Genomic DNA, 25,000 nt, shown 5'->3' with positions numbered 1-25,000 from the left:
AATAAGTTTATTTTCAATCTGTATAATGCCCGTCTTGCTTCATATCTTCTTGTATAACGAATGTAAGGGACACTCGTTAAAAATTTAAAATCTGAAGATTGTTTCCATTATCAGTATTTAATGCCAACAGTAGGACTTGAGAACTTTTAATTGCATTAAAAGCCAGTTTAGCTTTATTTTTTGTGATTATTAAATCAGCTGCTGTCGAGGCACAGCTCCACTGTATCCGAATTCTTTCCAAAATATTACAAAACAATTTTCCAAATAACTCCTCCAGGAAAAAGACGGGCTCTTATACGCAGATAATAAAAACACATCATTCTGACACTGCATCGCTGTCTCTTCTGTCTCCTGTGATCAGGCGACATATGTTTCCCTGCAGTAACAGGCTGATGGCCAGATGATGTCAGTGACTGTCTGTCGCTCCATTTACCTTCCTATCATTGTGCCCAGGGATCTGTCTGTCTGTCTGCAGAGGGAAGCAAAAGTGAATCTCACAGTAGGAGCTGCTGAATGGTCAGTGTTGCAAACACACACTCTCCAGTCAACAGTAAAATCCTTGAGGCTTTGCAAGCAAGACGCAACAGAGCGGAATCCATCCATACATCTATATTCAGGTCAGCATCTGTGTGTGCGTGTGCGTGTGCGTGTGTGTGCATGCGTGGGCCAGTGACACAACAATGCTTCCAATCTACACCAAGGTCTTCTTCTCTCCCCCTCAATATCACATCTTATTTAAACCAGGAGTTAGATGTTGACATTTTTCATTTCAAGGTGTCATACTTTTTCCAACCTTTTGTATGATGACACAAACTAAGTCGTATGACCTCCAAGGCCAAATAAAATACATTTTCTAAAATGTTTTCTCTTCTCCTGTACTTCCATGCATCTGTTGTCCATAGAAACATTCACAGTAACATGAGAAGAGACAGAGTTGCTGTGTGCATCAGAAACCATGATGATGTCCATTATACTGACGTTAAATGCTACCTCAACAACTGGCAGGAGAGCAACAGTATCGATGTTCACTTCACGTTACTGTCAACCAGCATACGAATATAGTGTGTAGACACACTACAACACAGGTCCAGCAGGGCGCTGCTGTTGTTAGGGAGAGAATATGTTGTGAACATCCATTGATCACTCTTAAATGTGTGTGTTCATGTTTATCTTCGAGTTGTGGCTGCTGTCTCTGCATGCATCAAGCTTGAGCAAAACATCTAGTGACAAAATCTATCACCTTAACATTTCAGGGAGTTGTCGTTATCCTGTTACAAATGGCTCCCAGAGCGGTTGGCGTGTCAGGGATGAGAAATTTCACACTCCGTGCTATGCAAGAGCTGGACTGCGAATTGTCACGGAAGCCACTCTTCCATTTTTATGCGACTGTCTGGCATCGGCAACACCACTAAAAGTGTAAATCCACTGGGGAAAGCAAAACTCCCAGCAGGTCAGTTTTATGATCCTGGAAAGGATTTATGAATAGCGACACACCTCTATGGGAAGCTAAAGACAGACAAGGTGACAACACTTTGTTTTTTATTGAGAGTGTAGCGTATTGGTGTGGAAGCTTTTTCTTTCCAAGGGCCATTTCAGTTTTTAAAACAACCTTCCAGGGCCACACTAAATTATTGGACACATATATCACACTGACCTGCCTAATGTGACGGATGAAATCGCTGCTTCTCTTTGGTAAAGCATCTGATGTCTGATGGTTGTTGTGAAGATGACACTACGCACCTGGTTTTAGCCAAAGCAGGGTTGTAAAGACAGTGATACAAGGAACTTAAATGGCTGATTGGATGAAAACAGTTTCTTATGGTGTCCTTCAGTGTTTTTTTGATATCTTCTTCAATATCTCTGCTCTGTGATGGTTCTTTGAGAAAAACAGACATTTTCGAACAATTTTACTTTGGTTCTAGCAGCCCTGCAGCAGCAATACTTTTTTCAGCTGCTTAGTTGTCGGCTCGATCACCACAACACTTGCCTGCGTAACATTGTCTCTGTCAGAATGTGGTCTTATGAAACAAAAGAGCATGAACATTATCCAAGCTCATTTGTCTTTGCAACTCATCCAGTTTAACTGCATGTCTCCAGCTGTAATGATGCTCGAGATTGACCTTTTCCATCACTGTCATTTTCATTACGTCCCCACAATCCACGCAAATTAGACTATTTTCTAATTTACTATTGTGCAAAGCAACATCAATCATCATTTGTATTCATGAATGTATTGAGATATGTAATAACCTTAAAAATCTACAGATTTTTTTCACCCAGACTTTATTCCATCCATCAATCAATCGAAATGGTGTTATAATTTGGAAACTCTGAATTTAATTTATCCTTTCTTACAATCTAAAATGAACTTAATTAATATTTGGCTCTTTAACTAAACTTCTGTATTCTTAAGCACTCTGTTTGAAAGAGGCACAATCCTATTACTTTTAATTAGTTATTTTATAATGAAGGAGCTACACTAGTTACAGTTCACAGAGAAATACTGCAGATTGCTACAACACAGCATCAAATTTGAATATCACAGACTGCTCTCAGATACGAACACTGTTCATTTCCAGCCGACATGTTGCACTTGTTTTCCCACCCTTCTGTTTCTTCCCTTCTTCCTGTTATTTGATGCTTCTCCCTCTCAACTCTGCCCCTTTCCCTCTCTCCCTATTCACAACCTAAAAGATGATTACCTTCACAAAGGCTCTCGGGACTAAAATAGCGACAGACTGAGCACAGACGTACATAGAAAAGGCAAAAGCAAAAAAACAAGAGAACAGTGTCCAACCCAAACAATACATTAACTCCAGGCAGTCAGGCGAGTGGAAGTAAAGCGCGGGGGCGACAACGAGCGTGGGAGTTTTGAAAAATAAAGCTCTCGGTACACAGGTATAAACTGAACTTAGCCTATCTCACGCATGCATGCACAGTAAGAACACGGCTTTGTGCGCACATATATTCAAACGCAACTCATCTCATACATTTCTCTGTTGGACTCTATTGGAGCTAATGACTGATAAAATGTACACATTACTTTGCTTCTTACTTTCCCATCTCTGCCCCTCTCTGTTTCTCGCTTTCAACCAACGCAAACACTCACTGTTCTGTCTCCCTCACCCTCCTACTAAACATATGAGTCCCCTACCACACTGAAAAACACACACACACACACACACACACACACACACACACACACACACACACACACACACACACACACACACACAGTCACTCTTCACAGGAACAATCTGTCCCGTTAATGTGAGGTCATGGCAGACAATTTTTCCCACTTATCAGGCTTCTGGATTTAAATAAAGCCCTATCACTGATACACTGTTGCTTAGAAACACAATAGGATGCATCAATAATAGGATTTACCCAGAGGCCTACAAGACTCCCGTAGATGTGAGCCGTATTGTCCCTTTTGTGCAGCTGCCACTGTTGCTTGCATGCCGTCATATTGTGCTGTAAAGAGATTGTAGGAGATATTCCATTGGATCCAGTTTAAGTCTGTATCCCTCTATTAGAGCTGTTATCTCTCTCTAATTTCCCAGGAGTCCAGGTGTTTTTTTTGTTTTCTTATCGATTTTATAAGGATTTAGATTCTCTTCTGTAGGTTTTATTGGGACAAATTGGATCAAAACGAAAATCGAAATTCCCCAATGTGACAGAGGTGCTTTGTTCATATTTTATTTATTTTTTCTTAATATCATGGCTGTCATCCTTAAACCTATTTTCAAAGATTTGTTTTTCTTTCTTTTCTGGTCACCGCTGATGCATGGCATCAATGGCATTTAGAGGAAGTACACCAATGACCCCAGTGCCCAAGTGTGCCTTATGTAAGGCAGCCCCCTCTGGTTATGAGGCATTTCCTGGCACCACTGATAAAAGATTAATGCCAACTCTTACATGACACAGATTGATCTCTTGCATTAGAACTGTGACTACGACATAGGGACATACAGTACATCATTATATATATAACTGTCTATATATATATATATATATATATATATATATATATATATATATATATATATATATATATATATATAAAGACAGTGCTATGGCTCATATTTAACTGATCAAAGCAACTTAACAGCACAGATAAGCACATGGGTTTAACATTGTTTTGCAACTGTGCTTATCAGATTGTATACCTATATAATAGACAAATAAATAAACTTCAATGGGTCATAGCTGATATATCAGATGTGCCTCATTTTAAGCCCAAACCCTCTTTATTAATTTTATATGATGATCAGATCGTAGTATTACTAACAGCTCCTAGTAGTAGTGAATATTCATTTGAGTCTTATTTAAAGCCACTTATTGCTATTTTATTCTCATTTCCCTTTCATTAGAGGATCATCATTGTTTCTATGAATGTGTTCATCCCTCTTTTATAAGACAAAATGAATAAATCATGGCATAAATTCACACTGCTCTGTCAGTGGTAATGAGATACGGGAGGCTACATATTAGCATGAGAAGATAATCATCTGAGCGCCTCTGATATCTACCTCTCTGTTGGTTTTCTGCCCAGATACAGGAGGGGCGAATAGAGGAGGTGGCAGGATGCCTGCTAAAAATCTAGCAGGGTCTGAATGGAAATGTGGTTTTCCCTCAATGGTGTTTGTGGTGATTCAGAATATGTTCATGTGACCTCAACCAACCCTGCTAATATCAACTGTGGGGAAATCCACTTAGAATGCATTGTTGGTCTTTTGTTAGCCATTAACAAATGGCTTATAAATGAACCTCATGTATCTGCAATTTTTAACAACCTCCATAATTACTATTTCTGTGGTTACAAGTGCAAGATTTCAGCTTGTCCTCATGGGAAACTTGCACTATAAAGGCTCATTTATGCTCAGAATTCTGTCCTTACTCTGTATTCATTTCTGAAATCTTACAGATTCGGATCAAATTGACAAAAACTAGTAGTATCACCAGAAATTGTGGGGGGCAGTGTAGTCAATATTTCAAGTGAGACAACAGTGGCAGAACTTTTTAGACTTTAAAAACTTTAAAGAGTTGGCAAGAAACTAAAGTAAACAACACGATGTTACTTTGCCTCTTTCATGAGAGGTATTTTATCACAACTTCCTCCACCATCACCATAACCTTTTTTACACCAAATTTAGCGAGTAACCGTGAACGTGCCGGACACTGAGAAGCTCTCTCACCTTGCTGTCTTGCCAGTGTTGCATTTTGCACGGTGAAAAAAGACAAAAACACTGTTGCACGTTGTTCCCAAGATGTGAACAAACATTGATGACTATTTACACGCCAATGCCCGGAAGTTCAACGAGCATCATAATGTCGCACAGGAAAAGGTGTAGCCTGTAACCCCCCCAAAAAAATCAAAGTAACAAAAATAAGAAAAATAGATCAAATTTTTCTTTGACAAAATGTATCACTGAAGATCTGATCAAGAACTTCACTGATTGGATTTGCAGAAGTATTATTAGTTCAGCAATGTTTCCATGTTATTCTTGCTGAAGTCTAATGAACTGTGTTTTATCTAACACCCATTTGCTTTTGTTTATACCGGATTCAACCCTTTGGCAGCTAAACTTTCCTTTGGTTTCGTGAAAGTAAGTCTGATCTATATGCTCATAAATCTGTCTCTGTGCGTGTTAGTTGGCGAACGCATAAAGCGAGTGCTGAAGCGTACGAGAGAGATCCATCAAGTCTAATGCCATCCTGAAAGTGAGTCTGCGGAGCCTCACCTTGACATAAAGCTGCTGGAACTCATCCAGGTTGAGTCTGCCGGTGGGACAGTCCTTCAGGAATCCCTTGTACCACTGCTTCAGCTCGTGTTCATTAAACTCTGTGCTCTTCACCAGGTCCTCCATCACTTCAGGGGTCAACTTGCTGTTCTGTTTCCCCATTTTGCCTGCAAGGAAAAATAAGAGATGGCACAGGACACACACACGCGCACGCGCACACGCACACGCACACACACACACACACACACACACACACACACACACACACACACACACAATGAATAATGTTAGGTATCTTTCAATGAATACAGAACACAAGCAAGTGCCTGTACTTGATATGAACCCACAGTAACAGTCTGGAGGGCACTTGAAACAGTTATTCATCAAGGGTGAAAAAAGATTTCTGGAAGTGGGGAAGTGCAAAGCCAAGCTCAACCTAAAAACAAACTTTAAAACAAATGATGTCACTGGGCTCTGAGCTCTTTAAAGACGAAGAGCTTTGGGACTTTTTGTTGGACCTATTAAATCCTATTAGTCCTGTTCTGTTCCTTCTTCTTGGTTAATGGGGTCTGATTGTAAAATATGCAACTTTTTTCAGTTTTTATTTGAAAAGCTGTTGCATTTTATTAGAGCAACTGAACTTTTGAAATGTTCAGTCAGAGCTTTTACATCTTACTCATCAATGGAGCCGCATTTTTGTTATTTTCATGCCAAAATGGCCTGAGGCATTGTGCAATTTGAACAGGTTTTCAGCCCAGTAAGAGGAAAAACTATTGCTGTTTCTTTTTTTGTCAATATTATAAATGAGTATTTTTCAGCCCGATCATTAAAATGTTATTTTTTTCCCAATAAAACCTTTTGCAAGCTCCTGTTGTAGCCTTCAGCAAAATATATTCCAAATGGTGAATATCTCACTTCGAATGAACGTCTCTGAATTTAGGAAAGGGTAATAATGACATCTTACTTGGCCCGCTGTGACCTTTTAGAAAAACTCAAGAGCATTTTGTTGCTTAATGTCGCTTAATTTCTCCACTGCAGCTGTTTGTACCCAGCTGCCTCTGTGTCGCGCTGTTTGTATCGGCACACTCGCTGCTGATGCTGCCACTTTATGGACCTGATTAGTTCATTAACCACCCCCCTAATTATCATAATTTGCTAAAGATGGTTGGAGTTTTGGGAACATTTCTGCACTTACTGTCCGCTAAGAGGTTTTATTAGACCTCTTTAGCTTGAAAAGACAGAGGGAGGTGTGAGGCAGCAACAGTGTGTGTGGTGCCAATCTGTCTCGGTGTGCGCCGGGGTGCAGAGAGGACACTCAGGCAAACATCCAAGAGGTGCTGCAGTAATATACTGAGGCCTGCCATTCTGCAGGGCTCCATCTCTTTAAAGTGGCCACTTCCTAAAGCATGCCCTACGTTTTCAGACTCGCATTGTGCTGTACATTTTGTTTTGGATTATTATTTTGATTATATATGGAATTCAAAACACTGACACCTAGAATTCACCTGAGACAGGTAGTGCATCATTTTGCAGCCCAAACTTTGATGCTAGCATCACATTATTGTTGTGTGGGAATGACCCTGCGAGCAGTGAGCATACCCCACTAATTAAAAAAATTCTCCCTGTGGTGCATTCAAAAACGCTCAAACATCCAACTCTGAAGCTCACTGCCAAACAGCAACCTTGATACTGGACAAGGGCTTTTCACAGCATCAAAGCTTGATGATCATCCTTTGGATTTGATTTTTGTCACAACATAGCTCAGAGCTGTGTCCGACTGTTTCCAAAAATTGTTTTGAAAATAGTGCCATCACCACATTATAAAATGAATATAAGTCTATGAGTCTTCTGTGATACATTATCTTCAGCAAACCTCTGCAACTTCATCCTGAGGTGAAATAAAGTGATTTCAATAGTTCAATTGAAGGTCGGATATCAAAAAAGTTGTGCAGGTCATCTGTGATTTGCCATTAACAGGCTGCTCCCATTGGACGGCACTAGCTTTTACATTACATTAAATATCAATCACATGGTATTTGACACTAATTGGGACCATAATTTACAAAATGAAAATAATACTTTATTAAAGAAATACTGAAACTAGTGATTTAAATCATAAACTCCATAGGAAAATATTTCCAGTGAGAAGTGGAGTCATTTTCTTTTTGCAATCAGTGTAGTCACCCCATGCTGTTCATTAGAGAGAATACAGGTTCCAATTACTTCAGCATTGGCTTCACTTTCTGGACCCGGAGTCTATGTCCGTTTTTATATACAGTCTATGCCTAAACTATGCAAAATATATAATTTTAAAACTGTATGGTACTTCATTTGCATAGTTCAACATTATAGGAAATACGCTTGTTCACTCGCTTCCTGAAAGTAAGATGGGAAAATTGCTACCACTCTCATGTCTGTACGTTAGATATGAAGTTACCGTCAGCATCTGGTTAGATTAGCTTTGCATAAATACTGGACATTACTGGCTCTTTCCAAAGATCTTTATAACCTTTGACAAAATTGATAAAACCGAAGGTTCTCTCAAATGTTTCACAAATGTCAAAGTGTAAAAACAACAATTTGTGGTTTATTCCAATTATAACTAATGCAACTAGAGGTCAGATCCTTTGTTGGGCACAGGTGCAGTCTTGACTGGTTGCCTGGCAAGCTCACAATGATAAAACAGGATTTTGGATTTTGTTAACCGTTAATCTAAAGCTAATTTAACTGGCTGTAATGTTATTAAGAATAAATATATGGGAGTGGTTGTTCGCATCAAACTCTTGAATGAATGTATTTCCTCAAATTTCACACGGTTTTCTTTAAGCTCCTTTCTGGATGTATTGGAGCAGAGAATAGGGTTCATACTGTTTCACAATGTCAGGGAGCTGTGTGTCCTTTCTCATGCAGTTCCCACAGGGGCCAAATTATGTAAGAAAGATATAAAATGTAGGTTTGGGGAAGGTCTGTCTGTGTTGTTGGTCTATGCAGTTGATCCAATTTGGTTGTCCACAGAGACCCATAGCAGTGGAGAGACTGACACAGAGAATCTTAGTAAAGGTAGAAAAAACGTAGGAAAAAATGAAATAATTCCTTATTTTGTGAGTACACTTGAAACCTTTGTAAGCAGCTCGGCCAGTCCCCGGGAGACGATCGAGAAACCATTTGTCTAGTTAGAGAGAAATACTTTGCCTTGAATGCCACATTTGGAAAATGCTTTCAACCAGGCAGAGGATGACCCAAGTTCACAGAGGAAGTTATGTAATGAGTGATCATGCCTCCTCACTGACGGTGAACCAAATGGGTAATAACACAAATAAATGAACTTATTGGAAATTAAATAGCTGTTGGAAAAACAAATATATTGTTCATTATATCCCAAACAATAGAGTCACTGGGACTAACACAGAAGCAAAATTGAATGGGTTCTTCTTTTGTCCATGTTCCAGATTTCATGGAAATGGGTTAAGTAGTCTGCGTAATCCTGCTAACTAACAAATAAACAAACATATGCTGACAAAAACATAACCATCATGGCGGAAGTCACAATACTGATATGGATCCCTAAGATATTTTAAACTGTGTCCAAGATACAAAGTAGGACATGTTGTTACAGTGAAAAAATACATTTTTTAGTGTTCTCTAGTGGACAGTCTGTGTATATACAATGGGGACATTGTTGCTGGACGATCTCAAAATTACTTGATGCCAAGACTTTGATTTATTGCTCTATTGTGCAGCTCAGTTTGGAGAGAAACTCATGCTCCTAAAGTCTTGTCCCCTCTGGACCATAATAAACCCACACTTGCTGGACGTCCTCACTATCGGCTGAAACCATGAAGGCCACGGACAAGGCTGACCATGTCCACCCAAATATGTCACTTCAAGCAGACCTTTAATGAATTACTAAGGGATAAGCTGCATTTTCCACCAGCGTTTGAGCACGGTTGAATGTCATCTCGATTACTCATCATTGGTTTTCAAGACATTTTTTGATTACCTCATCTAGGGGCTCTTCTTTTTGCTTTGTGAAACCCAAATTACAAGTAAACAACAATGTCTCAGCTACTTACTAAAACTGACACTCACAACAAATGCTGTGGATATCACGTTAAGAGTTAACGGTACATAAAGGTAGCATCCGATTCACCCGTCTATTTGAAACACTGGAGTGGCAGCGCATCTAGTAACATGGCGTGAATGTGAGGGGGTAGTATTCTATCTGGTTGTCATGGCAGTGACACAGTCAAGTTTCTCAATATGAGCTCACACGAGTGTCGAGAAAAAAATCGCTGAAAAAAGGAGATTCTCAAGAGAACATCTTCTGTGCATTCAGCTGCTTCTGAAAAGGAGAAGGAGTCTGTACAATTCTCTCATTTAGTCACTGACCCTGTGATCCTTCAACTGCAGTTTCATTGTGAAAATTAACAAAAGTACGATTTTCAGCTATGGCTATAATCACCGAGTAGCAGTGGATCAGCACAAACCGCAGCTTTTCCCCCCTTCAAAACAAACAAATGACTGTCTGACTCACGTATCATTCAGTTTGTGTTATCTGAAAATTATGATGCACAGTTCATTGAAGGGACCAAAACACTGACACGCCTTGCATCAATGCTTCTCATTGCAGCTTTATTTTTACAGCTGTAATGGATGAGAATTTATTTTTGGTTCTTCGAGGATTTCGGTTTTTGGGATGACAGCGTACTGTTATCTGGCTGGGGGTAAAAGATCTGTATTCATTAAAGGAGTAATCCGGTGATTTAGTCTATAATGAATATTAAATTAGGACACTGAGTAATCCTGACTTTTAGTTATTATGGGTGTCAGACCTTTGGACCCCACTAATTATTTCCCATAATGCAACCCAAAACCATTAATCGATAGAGCTCCCTTGGGGGCTGAACCCTAAATTGGTCCTGTCGTGTCAGAGTGTGAATGATGTGTGATAGAAAAAGTGCTGTGTGTAGAAGCGCAGTATGAATGTATGTGTGGATGGGTTAGTGTGACTTGTACTATGAAGTGTTTTGATGGCTATATAACTGCAGTCCATTCACTATTGTAGTTTCCAAACCGCTTATCATTAATGTCAAATATGAAAACAAATAGTTTTCATATTTGACATTAATGATAAGCAATTACTTAGTGGACGTGACTGTTCCTTGCTGCACTGGGCAGCTGTGACTCAGGAGGCGGAGCGGGTTGTCCACTAACCACAGGGTCGACGGGTTGAACCCCAGCTCCTCCAGTTCACATGCTGAAATGTTCGTGGGCATGATACTGCAAATTGGCCCTGACAGCTGTGTGAGTGATGTGTGATAAAGTGCTGCACATAGATGCACTGTATAAATGTGAGGGTGAATGGTAAACAAATGACTGCAAAGTGCATTGAGTGGTCATCAAGACAATAAAAGCTCAATATAAATACAGACCATTTACCATTACTCAATAATAAATATTAAGTTGTTTGCAAAAGATTTGGAGTCAGCAAGGGGATCTCAGTGTTTCCCCATTCATTTGTCCTGCCAGTTTCATAATAAACAGACAATATTTTTACACTGCTCAATTCAGATTCTACTAAACTGAAACTGTTTCTTGATTAAAAGCAAGCAATACAGTATATTGGCAAATTATGTTGGCAGCAACTTAACAACACTGTCATGATATATCACATGATAACTACCCCTTCTCCTTTTACGTATTTAGTGATGAGGAATATCCTCTCAGTACTGCAGTGAAGCTGAGGAGGCAGTGCACGCTGACATCTAGTTGCTAACACTTTTCTGTTACAATATAGGCTGTCAGACAAGATGGGCTGAGCTTGAAGACAGCAGCTGCAGCAGGACACAGATGTGTCCCTGGAGAGATGTCAGTACAAGATGTGTGACAGCCTGGCCATTATGTCACTGTGGAAGCGTGTATGTGTGTGTGTGGGCAAGTGTGTGTACATGTGAGAGCTTGTGTGTGTTTCTATACAGCATGTATGTAAAGTTTTGTGGTGTGTTCATGTGTTACATGATCTACTGCATTTTTAACCAGTCACAAACACATGTGTAACATGTGGTTGAGACGGTCTGTTACATATTGCGTGTCTTTGTGTATTTGTGTGAAATCATTCAGAACTGAGGTTAAGTGCAGCATTTCAAGGCATCCGAGCACATTATGAGCATATTGCTGGCATATATGATGCTGCCATACACACAGGCACACACAGGCACACACACACACACACAATGCAGACAACCTCTAGAAGATGAATGCATTTTTGATGAAAGCTTCAACCTTCTAATGTGGTACTTAGTGTTCATTCACTTCTGATATGTTCAAAATGTTCTTACAATAGCTCACACTGCATCATAATGCAGGTGTTATTTATCACTCTGTCTACCTCCATCAGAGCTGAATCTGGATCTGACCTGTATCAATGTGCAGCTGGTGGTATTATCCAGTAATATACAGTATATTGATCTTACCACCAAAAACAACTTGTATAATAAGATGAAATTATTATTCTAACTCGTTAGGATAAGGATTTATGTTTAGTGATTCATTTATGGTGTACAAAAGGTGACCTAACACTTCAATAAATCACACTTATTTTAATACCACCCCCTCAGCTCACTCTTTTATAAAACTTGAAGCTGCACGATCTTTAAAGTGACGCAAGTAGCAACATGGTACATTGGAGCAATTTCAAAATGTAATCTTCCAACACATTCTTAAACACTTAAAGACCTTCATTTTGTGTCTGTTTGTTGTTGATTCTGATTTGTCTTCCATACTTTTTCATCCTAATGTCAAATCATCTCCACTGTAATTCTTCAGAGCTTCCTAGGAGCCCTGTCACGCTATCATCTGTTCCTAGGGTTGAAATAATAGTATAGTATAGTATAGTATAGTATAGTATAGTATAGTATAGAATAGTATAGTGATAGAGGACGACGAACTACAATACCCCAACCTGCTGCCATCCATGTGGGTGAAGCCTGTTGAGCTCAGATTATTTTTCAAATGTTTTATTCTACAATTAACACTATAACACATTCAAATCACAAAACTAATACCTGAAGTTAGGGCAAGCTGCTGTCAGTTATATGTTGTACATATTACCACATAATACACCTGTTTTTACATCTTCCAACTGCATGACACCTGGCTATATTGGACCAATCATGACCGAGTGATCACGCCTGCGATAAAAGATTGATAATAACTATGAGATTGCAAATCTGAAGGCACATTGAGGTTTGTTACCAACAACTAACAAAAACCAAAACGACGAATGACGCAAACCATGGCTCAAAATATAAGTGCAGCAATTCAAGGTCTGAAGTGGTAGTTGACAAATTGTTCCACAGTTTACCATCAACCTTGCCTCGTTTTCTAACAAATAACTGAGGGTGAGAAAATAAAAACAATTTTTAAATGTTAGATAACTGAAGAAAATCTCCACACTCAGCTCACTCAGCAATCACCTGACCGCCAAAAATGTGTATGGTGAAATCCCTCTTCTATTCTCCAGCTTTCATTTTCAATGTATACACCAGGGAGAGAAGATATCAAACGATAAAAAAAGAATAAATGCAAGGAAAGGCAAAAAAAAATAAAAATCATGGTGTGATCAGAGACGGATGCAGAGGCATGACACTCCTATTAGCACACAACACTGAACACACCCCACCCCCCTGCTAGCGCTTAATTTTATGCACGACAGTGTTTTGCACCAGTTACTCACATCTACAATAAACAGACAACTGATGCACAATCAACAAATGTCAATGTAAAAAAAAAAATTAGCTGGAGACATAATAGGGACATAGTCTGGGACAAGATACCCTGGGTCAGTCTGCAGCACGCTGTCTCTAAACCTGAGTCATAGCCCTTTGTCTCCTGGTCCACTGGGACACTGTCACAGCAGTACAATTATTATTAAAAAAAGAACACATAGCTGAACTCACATCTTAGTAAGGAAATGACCGCTAATATATATTGTCAGATGAGTAATTTTACAGTCGTGTGACAATCAGCAGACTTGCCCCTGAGCCAGGCCATAAGCTATTACATAACACTGTCCCTTTACCATCATTTGCCAACAGGGGATGACCTTGAGAGGCAGGCAGAGCCCCAGCCCAGAGAGGCACCATCAGACAGGAACGTGGCAGTTTAAGGCTTTGATTCTGGCAAATCTGGTGGATTTCTGTGTAATAATGGTGCCCGTTTTCTACGGAACTGTCATGCCTGTGTGTGTGTGTGTGTGTGTGTGTGTGTGTGTGTGTGTGTGTGTGTGTGTGTGCACAGGAGAGTTGGCACACAGAGGTGCTAGTGGGGATGAGACATGATCATCATGCCTCAGTAAGGATGAGGATGTGGGATAAGAGAGACACACCTTCTTGCATACATACATTCTTACACACACACACACACACACCCTTGCCAAACTACGATACACCACACACACCACATCATGTTGTACCAAAAGCCCTCCAATGCAAAGTCCAGTAGAATCAACTAAAATCAAATCTACATTGCATAAAGCAGATGATGCTGATTTGTCTTATAACTTTGATAACGGATGAAAATTAAATCAATCTAAGCCGTGTGTGTGTGTGTGCGTGTAGGCAGTGTAGAGTAAGTCCAGACCAGACAAACCACGATCTTCTTCACATCGATAAGTCTCGTGTTCGCGTGCACAACGTGCAACAAGCAGCAGGGATCGATCCCACGGCTGCAGAGGTTATATTGATAAACGGCATTTGTCCTTATTGTAACCTGGGTCTCATTAATATCGCCCCAAACCCTCCAGTGATCACATCATAATCGAGTCTTATTGAACCAGGTTGCCTCGTGCACCATCATACACAGTTTAATAAAGCAGGAGTTCAGTGAAGGAGACACCGGGTTCTGCTCTGCATGCATCCCTCTCCATATGATCCATCCTACCTTAGAGGGTGCGGAGGGAGCGGGGAGAAGTCCGGTCTGACGTCTGCTCACAAAAAACCTGCGACGGCTACAAACTGCTCCTGTGTCGAGCCTCTGTCGCCTTCACGGTTCTCTCTGGCGGGTTTGCTTAGAGTCTGCGGGGGTTTAGTCTGGGTTTTGAATGCAGCGGGGGGTGGGGAAGAAGTCGAGCCTCGACAGAAAAAGTGAGCGGAGCAGGTCCGTGCGATGCTGCGGCTGAGAACACACTGGAGCGCGGGCACGGAGGAGGAGACACATACTGAGAGAGAGAGAGAGGGAGAGGGGGAGAGAGAGTGGTGAGTCTCTATCTCTCTCTATCTCTCTCTCCCTCTCTCTCTCTCTCTCTACCTATCTGGTTTTGGGCTGATCGCCACGAATAAAGCAAAATCAAACGACAGCGATGAATGACATCTTACACACATTAACGCGTTGAAGTGATCTATGGCTTCCCTGAGCTAGAAACGGTCCAAACCACTTCTCATGCCTGATAGATTAAAACACACCGGGAGGATTCATGTAACTAAACCGCGTCTATGTAGGTATCCTTCCGCTTTCGTCACCTGGTTTTCGCGCCACAGGAAACTATCCAGCTAATGCTTGCTAACCCGGGTTACCTGGCTGTGCTTAATCAGGGTTAAAGGCTAACCAACTAATTCACCTGGTGAGTAACCTGAGAATTACTAGTAGTCGCTGAATAGAGAATTAAACAATGTTTCTACCTCAAAATGTCGGATAGTATTGTCTGCAAGGGAAAGTATGATCTAATTGGTTAGCTAGCTAAGTGAATAAGCTAGCTGACTTCTGAAGTTTCATTATAACAAAATGCTGAAGTCATTTTATTTATGAGTGTAAGTGTGGCATATTTCTTTGAGTTATAAATATTGGGTAATTCAAGGGAATGAAAACATTACTCTGGAAGAGCAGGTCATTGATATTCAGCCACTTTTTGCTATAGCTAGCTAACTACCTTTACAGCATGACAGGTACTAATACAAGCTAATGTTGGCAGTCAGCTAACTTCGACACTTGTTTTTCCTTGCTAACATTAGCAAGCTAAAGGAGGCTAAAGCTGGTCATAGTAACCTGGGCGACACAAATCAGTTCATACAGCAGTAAGAATCGGTTTAAAAGAAGAGATTGTGAATTGTAGTTATTTTACACTCAACACTGAGGGATAACTTGAGTGCAGTCACATCATTATTTTATCATTTTTTCAATAATAGTTTCTTCAGTGTTCATACAGTTAATATACTCTTTTGTATTTGACCATTTATAAACATGCCTGTGTGTGACAGGGTGGTCTGCCAGGTGATAATCATCACCATGGTGACCTGAAATTCTTATCTTTAACTTTTTGTTAATTTTCATGAGGATGAGAAGCATGAGTGTAAGACAAAAGCTGTGTCTCAATTTAGCGGCTCACATTCACCAGCTTGTCCCAACGTAAATGTTCTTCAGTTGTTTAAAAACGTTGAAAAGATTTTTCAATGTGTACCGTTAGCTGTTCGCTTGAGTACTTCTTTGAGTACATTTTAAAATAAATTCTTCTGACGTTTTTTGCTTTGCTTTTTTCCACCATTACCTCTTTGATAAGCAGTTCGTCACTGAAGCGCAATGAATCATGGGATATGTAAGGATCCACCCAGTGGAGCGTCCGTTGCTCACAGGTTGAAAGACACATTTGTCAGCCGCATTTGGAGGAGCTTTCGAATTGGGACAGCCTAGTCAGCCTTTTCCACAGAAGTTATTTTGACATGTGTCAAATTAATGATGGCTGAATTATTTTTGTTTTCGATATTCTGCATACTGGCTCACCATCACACTAAACTGCTGGTAAACTTAAAATAGTACAGAGTAGTTCTTGATGTTATTAATAACATCATAACATCTATGCTTTCCCCATTTTGATAAGTGAAATGTTTGCTGTGGAAAAGGTTGTCTGTTCATTGTAGCTAGCCAAGTATCATTAGATACTGATGCACAACAGTTCTTGATGGAGTGTGCTCTTGATGTCCTTTTATAGGATATGTTTAGGAGACCATCAGCTTGGTTTGAATCACTGGTTTGAGTCAGTGTTCCTGTCTGAAAAGTCTTCTTCTAATGTGGAATAGATTGTGTTTGTCAATGTTTGACATGTTTGCTTTTTGCTTTTATTGATCTAAGCAGTGTGGCTTTGTGATGCTCAAGTTGTTTCTATTTTTATTATTTTTTAGATATAAGAAAATGGATAAAGTCATACATGAAGACATCAGTCTACAAACAGAGAGAGAGCTCACTTCACCAGTCTCCCAAAAAAGGCCAAGGACAGATTGTACGGTGACAAACAACCACAGTGGGGAAAGGAGGTTTGACTTTCCTGAGCTTTGGACATTTCAGAAAAACATTGGCTCCCCATCATCAAAACACACCCTGCAGACAGATTTGTTAGAAATGTGCCCAGCAGAGAGTGGGGATGTTCTAGATGATAAACCTCACAAGCAGCCACAACACTCCTATTTAATTGTCACCCCTTTTACAAAGGTGACTGCAGCACACACTGACAATGTGCATACAGGATTTTCTAAAGTCAGTTTTATCACTGCTGAGAGACACCTCCTACATCTGGGGAAAGATGAGCAGCCACCACTTACTGAAACTGACAAGCTCAGCTCATACCGGGGAGATGATGCAGGTGGGGCATTAGCAGAGTCTCACACTTCAGAAGACACCAGCACTGACACGTCCAGTCAACCTGATTGCAGACGGCTGGGGAAATCACTTGAAGACGAACCCCTCGGAGGTTGTTGCTCTCCCGCTGGAAATGACAAAGATGGGAGACAGGTACAAACTAATGTCAGTCAAGTCCAAGTATTCACCCTTAGTTCAAGTGATGAAGAGGTCAGATGTCAGTCTGATTGCGCTCATGAACATGCTCTACATGACGCAGGTTTCCATAATACATGGAGCCAATCTGCTGAAGTTAAAGCGAGCAATCAGACAGAGAACAAGCTCGAATTTAGTGAGAATATCCCTTTCGGCAAGGAAGAGGGAAGCAGTACCAGATCTCTCTGTGATTATCAAGTCTCTAAATGCTTTTCTTCAGACCCTGAAGAGAACCCCTCTGGGAACTTGGCAGACTTTACAAAAAATGAGAAAAAAATACCAGAAGTCCAGACTTTTGAGAAAGAAAATGTTGCCTTCTCTGAGAGGGAAGCAAAAATCCCTTTTGTTGCTAAATGTACCAAGGGGTCAACTGATTCTGGTGTTATGGTATTAGCCAGAAATATTATATCTGAGAATGCAAGTGTTGAAGATGATGACTTCTGTGGGCTAAAAGGCGAACATGCCGCTGGCAAGATAATAGCCAAAGCTCGGAGTGAAGCGGCTGATCACACAACAGAGACTCCAATGCCTGCAAGAATCAGCGAAGAGCTTGGTGAAGGAGATAATGATCCAGGCCCTTTCAGTGTAATTGACCCTGCCATGGGGAGTGAAACTGACAGAGAGGCTAAGGAGAAATGCTCTAACACAGAGAGTACTGCGGCTCTTGAAAGATTTCCATCTGTAAAAGTCAGCGAGAGGGAAACACAGGAAGTTTCAGCTCACGACCAGGCCGGGCACAGAGACACAGAGCCTCAAGCTTGTTACATCACAATCAACAAAACACAAGGGATGGATGGCAATGAAAGTAGCTGTCAATGGAAATCCAGTCCCAGCAGTAGTCCCCGCAGCCCCACAAAACCTCCTCCTGCTTGGGATGGAGGACATGAAAGTCATAGGTCTGTGAGATCTCAGCTGAAGGAGCAGGATCAATCTGACTGGTTCCCTGTCAGTCTCGACCACCTGAAGACACAACAGGTTGAATATTCACAAACAGGATCTGCCAGAATGGACGAGTCAACTGAGGTAAAAGAAGGAGAAGACATGATAAGATTTGTCAAACAAATTAAAACTGATGAGAACTTGGAGAAAGAAATAAAGTCAGATGAGGAACTTCTGCAAAACAATGAAAAACAGAAAGAAAACTCCAATGAAATATCAACTGGGGATTGCATCAGTGACTGGACAGAAGGAGACATTAGTAAATGTAACAATAGGTTAACTCCTGTTGAACATGAAGAGACAACTGAAGAAAAGAAAAGAGTGACGAATGTTGGTGTGGAAAATAAAACTGACGGGCAGGAAAATTCAGAGGTGTTGGTGAAAATAGATCATGATCTGCAACTGTCACATGTTGAAGGGACAAAGGGCAACATGAGTAAAAGTGACAACACATTGAGCCAAGTTAGTCAACGTGAACAAGGAAATGAGCTCAATTGTTTTCCATATTTTCAAAATAGAGCTCAGACAATACTGGTTGAAAGTAAAGATGACCTTGCAGTCTCAACTTCTGCTTCAGTAAGTGATGCAGTTGTGCCATGCCAGAATGAATCAAGCCATTCTCAAAATGCTAACAACAACACCACTGCCCAAATCTGTAATGACAGATTTTCCCCAGCGCCATCTGTCTTCACTTTCTATGACCGGGTGCCTGGGGGTTTTGACACTTTCGAAAAGATCCGGCTCTCACCAGATGATGATGATGCTGATGATGATGCTGCCGGCCTGGGCAACAGCCCTCTCCTCACCAGCTTGCCTAGGCAGCTGTTGAAAACATCTGAGCGACAACTTTACCACTCCATGCCAGGGGCAGAGAGTGACAAGTATGAGGAGATACCAGGAGAGGAGGAAGTGGGCAAAGAGAAGGTGGCAAGATTTCAGTGTCACAGCGACAACATGGCACATGAATGTTTAAGCAGTGACTCCACTTGTAATGAGCTCCCAAACTCTATCTCTCTGGCAGATGTTATTATCCTCGGATGGCCAGAGCAACAGCTTAACTGTGACTCAGTCTGTGATTCCACTGCACTCATCCTGGATGAAATGAACCCTCAGTCAACCTCCTCCACTGTTTCCGATGAAAGTGACAGTCCATCTGATTTAAACGTCTACCCTGAGTTTGAGATGAGAAAACAGTACAACATGGTCCTGAAAGAGCTGAACTTGTTTTTTGACATCAGTATAAATGATTTTGCAAACGACAGCAAAGCATCGACACCAGAGCAATGTAGCGACACAGCGGAAGCCATGGAGGGCCATGTTTCAAACTGCAAAGAACATCTCAGCAGCCCAGAACTACGATGCCACGCGCCATTAGGTAACTACAAATAAAAAGACTCACCTTCACTGTACAGTACAAAATGAATTAGTTCGGTCACTTCATCTCATTTGTCCAAGACCATGCACTAGTATAAATATTTCTTTAACAATTCAGATTAATGGTATATCCATTGTACAATACATACATAAATTATTCCAGTGCAACTTTGTGTGCAACTTTTTCTGAGTGTGTCCAAATATTCCAGCAAATAACATTCATTAAAATCACAAATCATTTTTACACAAGCTTTAACATGTTAGCTACTGAACCATAGAGGTGTTGGTTGGCAGACTGAGCCACCAAGCTCAGTCTGCCAACAAGCTGCTTACTCTGGAGTCATATTGAGTGAGAAGAGGGATATCAATCTTCTATTGATGCTATATAATAATGCTATACAAGACATTGAATTAGTGTATGTCCAAAATGTCAAATTTTAAATTGGGGGTGTAAACCACATTACTGCAATGAAAAACTGTGCACATGTAGATCGGTCAGTTAATCATTTTTCTATAAATGTCTAATTACTTAAAAACATATCAGCCACGAGAACCTCTCATACATAGATTATAGATGTCTTTAAGCCTCTGGGGTATATAATCACACCAGCTTGATCCAATTACGTGATGTGTCTTGAGTGGTCATATAGCTAATGTTTTGCTGAAAAAAGATTGCCAAACATTGTCAACGTCAAAAAAAATGGAGGTATATAAAGGAAATTAAAAGCCATTAATAAAGGCCACAATCTCTACCATTTAGACCAAACAAGGTTTTCCTATTCAGATTCAGATTCACTTCACAATTTTGTGTTGAAGCATTGGTCGGCTAAATGGAGATGATTGAATCAAGGATAAAAATGTTGTTCAGGTTAACATGAAAAATAGCATGAGGAACATTTTACATGAGGGTGAGACCAAGACCAAGCTGTCTTTTTTTAATTAATTGTCTTTATTGACACCATTATTATATTCAAAAATCAGTGCCAGAAAAAATATCTTGTTGCATGTTTACTGTTTAGATGATGCTGAAGAAGACTCAAGCCTGGAAATGTCTGGAGGTGATCCAGTGGTTTCTTGTACCAGTGGCAGCTGTGATGGCGAGCAGGAGGTGCCCTTTGGCAGCCACACGAGCCAGGAAACATCAATGGACACTGCAGAGAAGCACAAAGGTTGAGAGAGTTTACTCTTTTCAAATCAAACAAAAAATAGAAATAAAAAAGCTTTTATCTTCAGGGGGAAAAAAACTACTATCAATACAGTCTGAGCAATCTCTGTTGGTAACAAGAGTAAGATTAAATCTAGAGCAAAATAATGTTTTGCTCACCCAGAAAACTTCTTCAGAAGCCAAAAGTTTCAACCATTAAATGACAAGTCTGAAAAATACAAAATTAAAAACATTTTAATTAGACCTAACTGTTCTTTAATTCCACAGTTTTTTAGTCTTGTTTGCCTAACCCTGTTTTCCCTGAAGTTTGGGTGATGGACTTTAAAATGTCAGCTAGGTTAATTCAGTAAGGAAATACAATTACTTTTATTGATTTGTCTTTTTAAATTGACACAGCTACCTCTCATGAATGTTCAAATATTCATTTCCCTTTCTCAATAAATGATGGATTGATAACACACCGCCACGAATGCAAAAACATTGTTTGAGGGTAAAACGGCCTCAAATAAGACAGAATTAGCGAGTCCTTCCTGGCTGTCTCTGACTTTCCATTTTACTTCCAGAGCTGCAGGGGATGGATCAGAGGAGGAAAATGTGGTCTCCGTCCTTCGCGTGTCCACCATTGTTTGAGCAACAGTTCCACAGTGAGTTTTATGTTGTATTAGTAGACGAAATAGCACTCAGCATTTTGTTGATAAAATCATTGGGTTTTTTGGGGGTCCTATTTGTTTGTTAAAATAAAAAAAGCAAGGACTCTCAATCATTCTGTGTTTTGTTCAACATCTTTATATATTTCAATGACTTGTGGGCAGTTGTATGGGCCCTTTTTACGGCAGACATTCTGACATATCATTGTTGGTAAAGCCAGAGGTGCTGCCAGGATTATATTTCATTGTACGCACAATTGCCCGCAAGACTACGGGTAAGAGAGATTGATTTTGTTTGGGTGCTTATTTTCAAATTTTTTTATTGTGGTTTAGCTGAGGGGCACCGGCAGAACTTCAACTGGTAGAAACACACAATAAAAACTTCCATAACAAGGATTCATAAATAACGCTAATAAAAGCGGGGAGTGTATGAATTAGTTGTTCACAAAACAACTCGTGGTTGCATATTCATTATTTTAAATGACTTTGAAGAGAAATGTGCAGTAAAGTCAGAGAGGCAAACATCTGACTCCCTTTGGCAGCATCATCAACAAATAGGCAAAAAGCTTGTAGACTAACTACAATATGCAAAACAAAACCAAGGTAAGGCAACAAACAATCAAAAGGGTGGATGCTTCATGTTGTGATCAAAAATCAAAGAGCAAACTGCTCTAGATTCTTCCGTTGTGAGACACGGTGGCTGCAGCCAGAGAAATGCATCTCATTCTCAAGCACATTGTTTGTATAAAAATGATCAAGATCGTGAAACAAATACATGCACCACGCGTACAGGATTACTGCTGCCGGTGCCAGTGGGGAAAGCACAGGTTTGACAACAGAATGAATGATGGCTGGATTCCATTTAGCTTCTTCAGCTTCAGGCTCCTGGTGTTGTTCCTGGTGGTCCACTGTCACACTGACCAGGATTACATGAACACTAATATTCTGACCTCAGTCAGATAAATTAATTTTATTATAATTATTATTATTGTGTTTAGATATGTTGTGAATATAATATTCCATTCTTATTTGAGTTTATATGTTATGAGCAAAGTCTAATAATTACCTTCACTAGGCCATTACATCCTACGTTATTCTGCCAGTTTTAAAACTCCAACCTGAAATAGCTTAATGCATGATGCTACCATATTTATTACCATTTTGGGTGTTTTCTTTCTAATGATGAAAGCTACAACTTTCCATCTTGTATACACCAATGGCGTTGTCAAGCAATTGATAACTGCTGATTGTTAATGTCACAAATTTTTGTGAAAACTCCAATAGGACTTTATAATGTGATTTAGACTACCTTAGGGCTGCAACTAACTGTCTTTGTGATCGGAGATGTGTCTTTTTTTGTTTCCGCGATCGGCGCTCGCTTTCTTAGCAAATAAATCTCTCAACCATTGCTGCTCTCCTTCTCGATGGAGGGGTGAGTGAAGTGTTTGAGTCTAGAGGTAAACTTTGTTGCAGCCTAATCCCATACAATTGAAGTAACTGGGGGTCAATTCTTCCAACCTTAAAAGACTTAAAATACCTCCATACTGCTCTTGTAGTTTCATCCAAGTGTGCTTAAGCCCCGACGTTCAAATTTGACTCGATTTTAATCTCATTTACGCCATGTTTTTAGCCTAAATGTCCTCTGATGTACTCCTCTGGAGCCACGTTCATACGTGGATCACAGCAGACATTTAGGCTAAAAACATGGTCGAACTTGAATGTCAGGTCTTACGGACACTTGGATGACACCACAGGAGCAGAATGGAGGCATTTTACTTTTCTGTTGTTTTGTTTGAAGTGGTCACCATTTACTTCAATTGTATTGGATTTGGCTGCAACGCTGTTTACCCCTGAAACTGAACCCCTGAAGTGTTTTGTGGACTCAAACCCTTCACCCACCCCTCCATCGGCATAGTGATGAGTAGATAAGGGGTGTATTTTCATTTCTGGGTGAACTATCCCTTTAAGACAAATGTCTGGATTCATTCTGGGGCTTTGGGTCGAAAACAAACTAACTACATGTAGATGTAGATTAAATGTAGAGAACAGAATGAAGTCACTAATAACACTCCTGTGAGTTACAGTACACAAGTGTCAGTGTCATCCAGGACTGCTTCATTAATGTGCTGCTGTTATGTTTGTTATATTTATATAAATGTTTTTGTGTGCAGGACCCCCAGAGCCGCCCAGAAGACTGGAGCCTCTGACAACGTGCACACGTCCGATCCGGGTTGGTCTTTCGAAGAGAGCCAAGACCAAACACCTGCACCATCCCCACCCCTACAAATGAACATCAGAAATTAAATGAAGGTGACGTGTGCATGCATGTTATTGAGGCTCTTAAATGCCTCCTTTGTTGCCATGTTCAAAAGCTCAGATGTTGTTTTCTGATTTTCAGTATATTGTGTATGGTGTTCATGTGCCTCTGCTCTCCCTCGGTGTTTCTGAGTGATTGTTGGTCCTACGCATTTTAACTACAGCTTTACCTAGAGAGGGTTGTCTCCACAAAATGGGCTGTGTCATATGTTCATATTTACAGTACTTTCATTCTCACATACTGCTTGCTGAAGTTTTTCGAGCTAGAATGATAAGCAGATTTTAAACATCCCCCAATATTTATATATTTATTATATTTATTTATTTTGCTTATTTCCCTCCCTTTCCATTCTCATTGGTTTTAACCATACGTGTGTATGTTTTATACTTCTATTATAAAAGTGTATAAAACATTCACCATTATACTCAGGTTAGGGATATGTAATTGGTACTCATGTGTTTGATTGTAGGTGTATTGATACGATATGCTTCTCGTTCCTGTGATGTGTGGGTGTATTCAGTCATGGTTAAAGGGCTCAGTATGTTCTGTTAGTGTATTATTAAATGGGTTCACATGTAGTGCATGCAGCATATCCTAAAGCAGTTCTGTGGGAGGTTTGCTGGAGTTTCATTTCAAAATGCCCTCTTTGCCCTGAGAATTAAATAATGTAACTGGATATAAGTTGTTTTTGTTCTTCATGTACACAATATACAGTTTGTGACTATATCCTAAGCAAGACATTGATCTTTGCTCATTATTGTGAGAAACAAGGAGAATTAACTCACTCAATGAATAGCAATGAGTGTCAGCTATTTCTTTCCCAATCATCACAAGCAGTATATTATTCATTGTTTGTTCTATTAAAAATATACATTTTCTCTTAATCGTCTCATTTTCAACATACTCACTGTGCAGCTAAATGCAGTTTTGGCTGTCATGAAAAACATATTGCAATTTTAGCAATGTCCTGCCACTACTGAAGCATAGCATAACA

The 25,000-nt window shown here is 40.1% G+C and overlaps 2 protein-coding genes across 2 annotated transcripts in view; one reads left to right on the top strand and one right to left on the bottom strand.

The window, feature by feature from the left end:
* The window catches only part of vsnl1a (visinin-like 1a), a 35,739-nt gene extending 20,860 nt beyond the window's left edge, over positions 1 to 14,879 (bottom strand). Inside the window, exons 1-2 of the mRNA XM_035143281.2 lie at positions 14,685 to 14,879; positions 5,745 to 5,911 (exon numbers count right to left, since the gene is read on the bottom strand). Of these exons, the coding sequence (XP_034999172.1) occupies positions 5,745 to 5,906 (162 nt within the window). The 5' untranslated portion in view covers positions 5,907 to 5,911; positions 14,685 to 14,879. The remainder of the gene's footprint in view (positions 1 to 5,744; positions 5,912 to 14,684) is intronic.
* Positions 14,880 to 15,060: 181 nt separating this feature from the next.
* LOC118099147 lies at positions 15,061 to 24,785 on the top strand. Its single transcript, XM_035143444.2, has 5 exons — positions 15,061 to 15,363; positions 16,916 to 19,878; positions 20,897 to 21,046; positions 21,606 to 21,686; positions 23,861 to 24,785. Exons 2-5 carry the CDS (start codon positions 16,926 to 16,928, stop codon positions 23,977 to 23,979), a joined length of 3,303 nt encoding a protein of 1,100 aa, XP_034999335.1. The 5' UTR covers positions 15,061 to 15,363; positions 16,916 to 16,925; the 3' UTR covers positions 23,980 to 24,785.
* Positions 24,786 to 25,000: the final 215 nt, after the last annotated feature.

The sequence above is a fragment of the Hippoglossus stenolepis genome, chromosome 20 (genome assembly GCF_022539355.2).
Source record: "Hippoglossus stenolepis isolate QCI-W04-F060 chromosome 20, HSTE1.2, whole genome shotgun sequence".
Classification (NCBI taxonomy): Eukaryota; Metazoa; Chordata; class Actinopteri; order Pleuronectiformes; family Pleuronectidae; genus Hippoglossus; species Hippoglossus stenolepis.
This window is presented reverse-complemented; position numbering and strand designations above follow the sequence as displayed.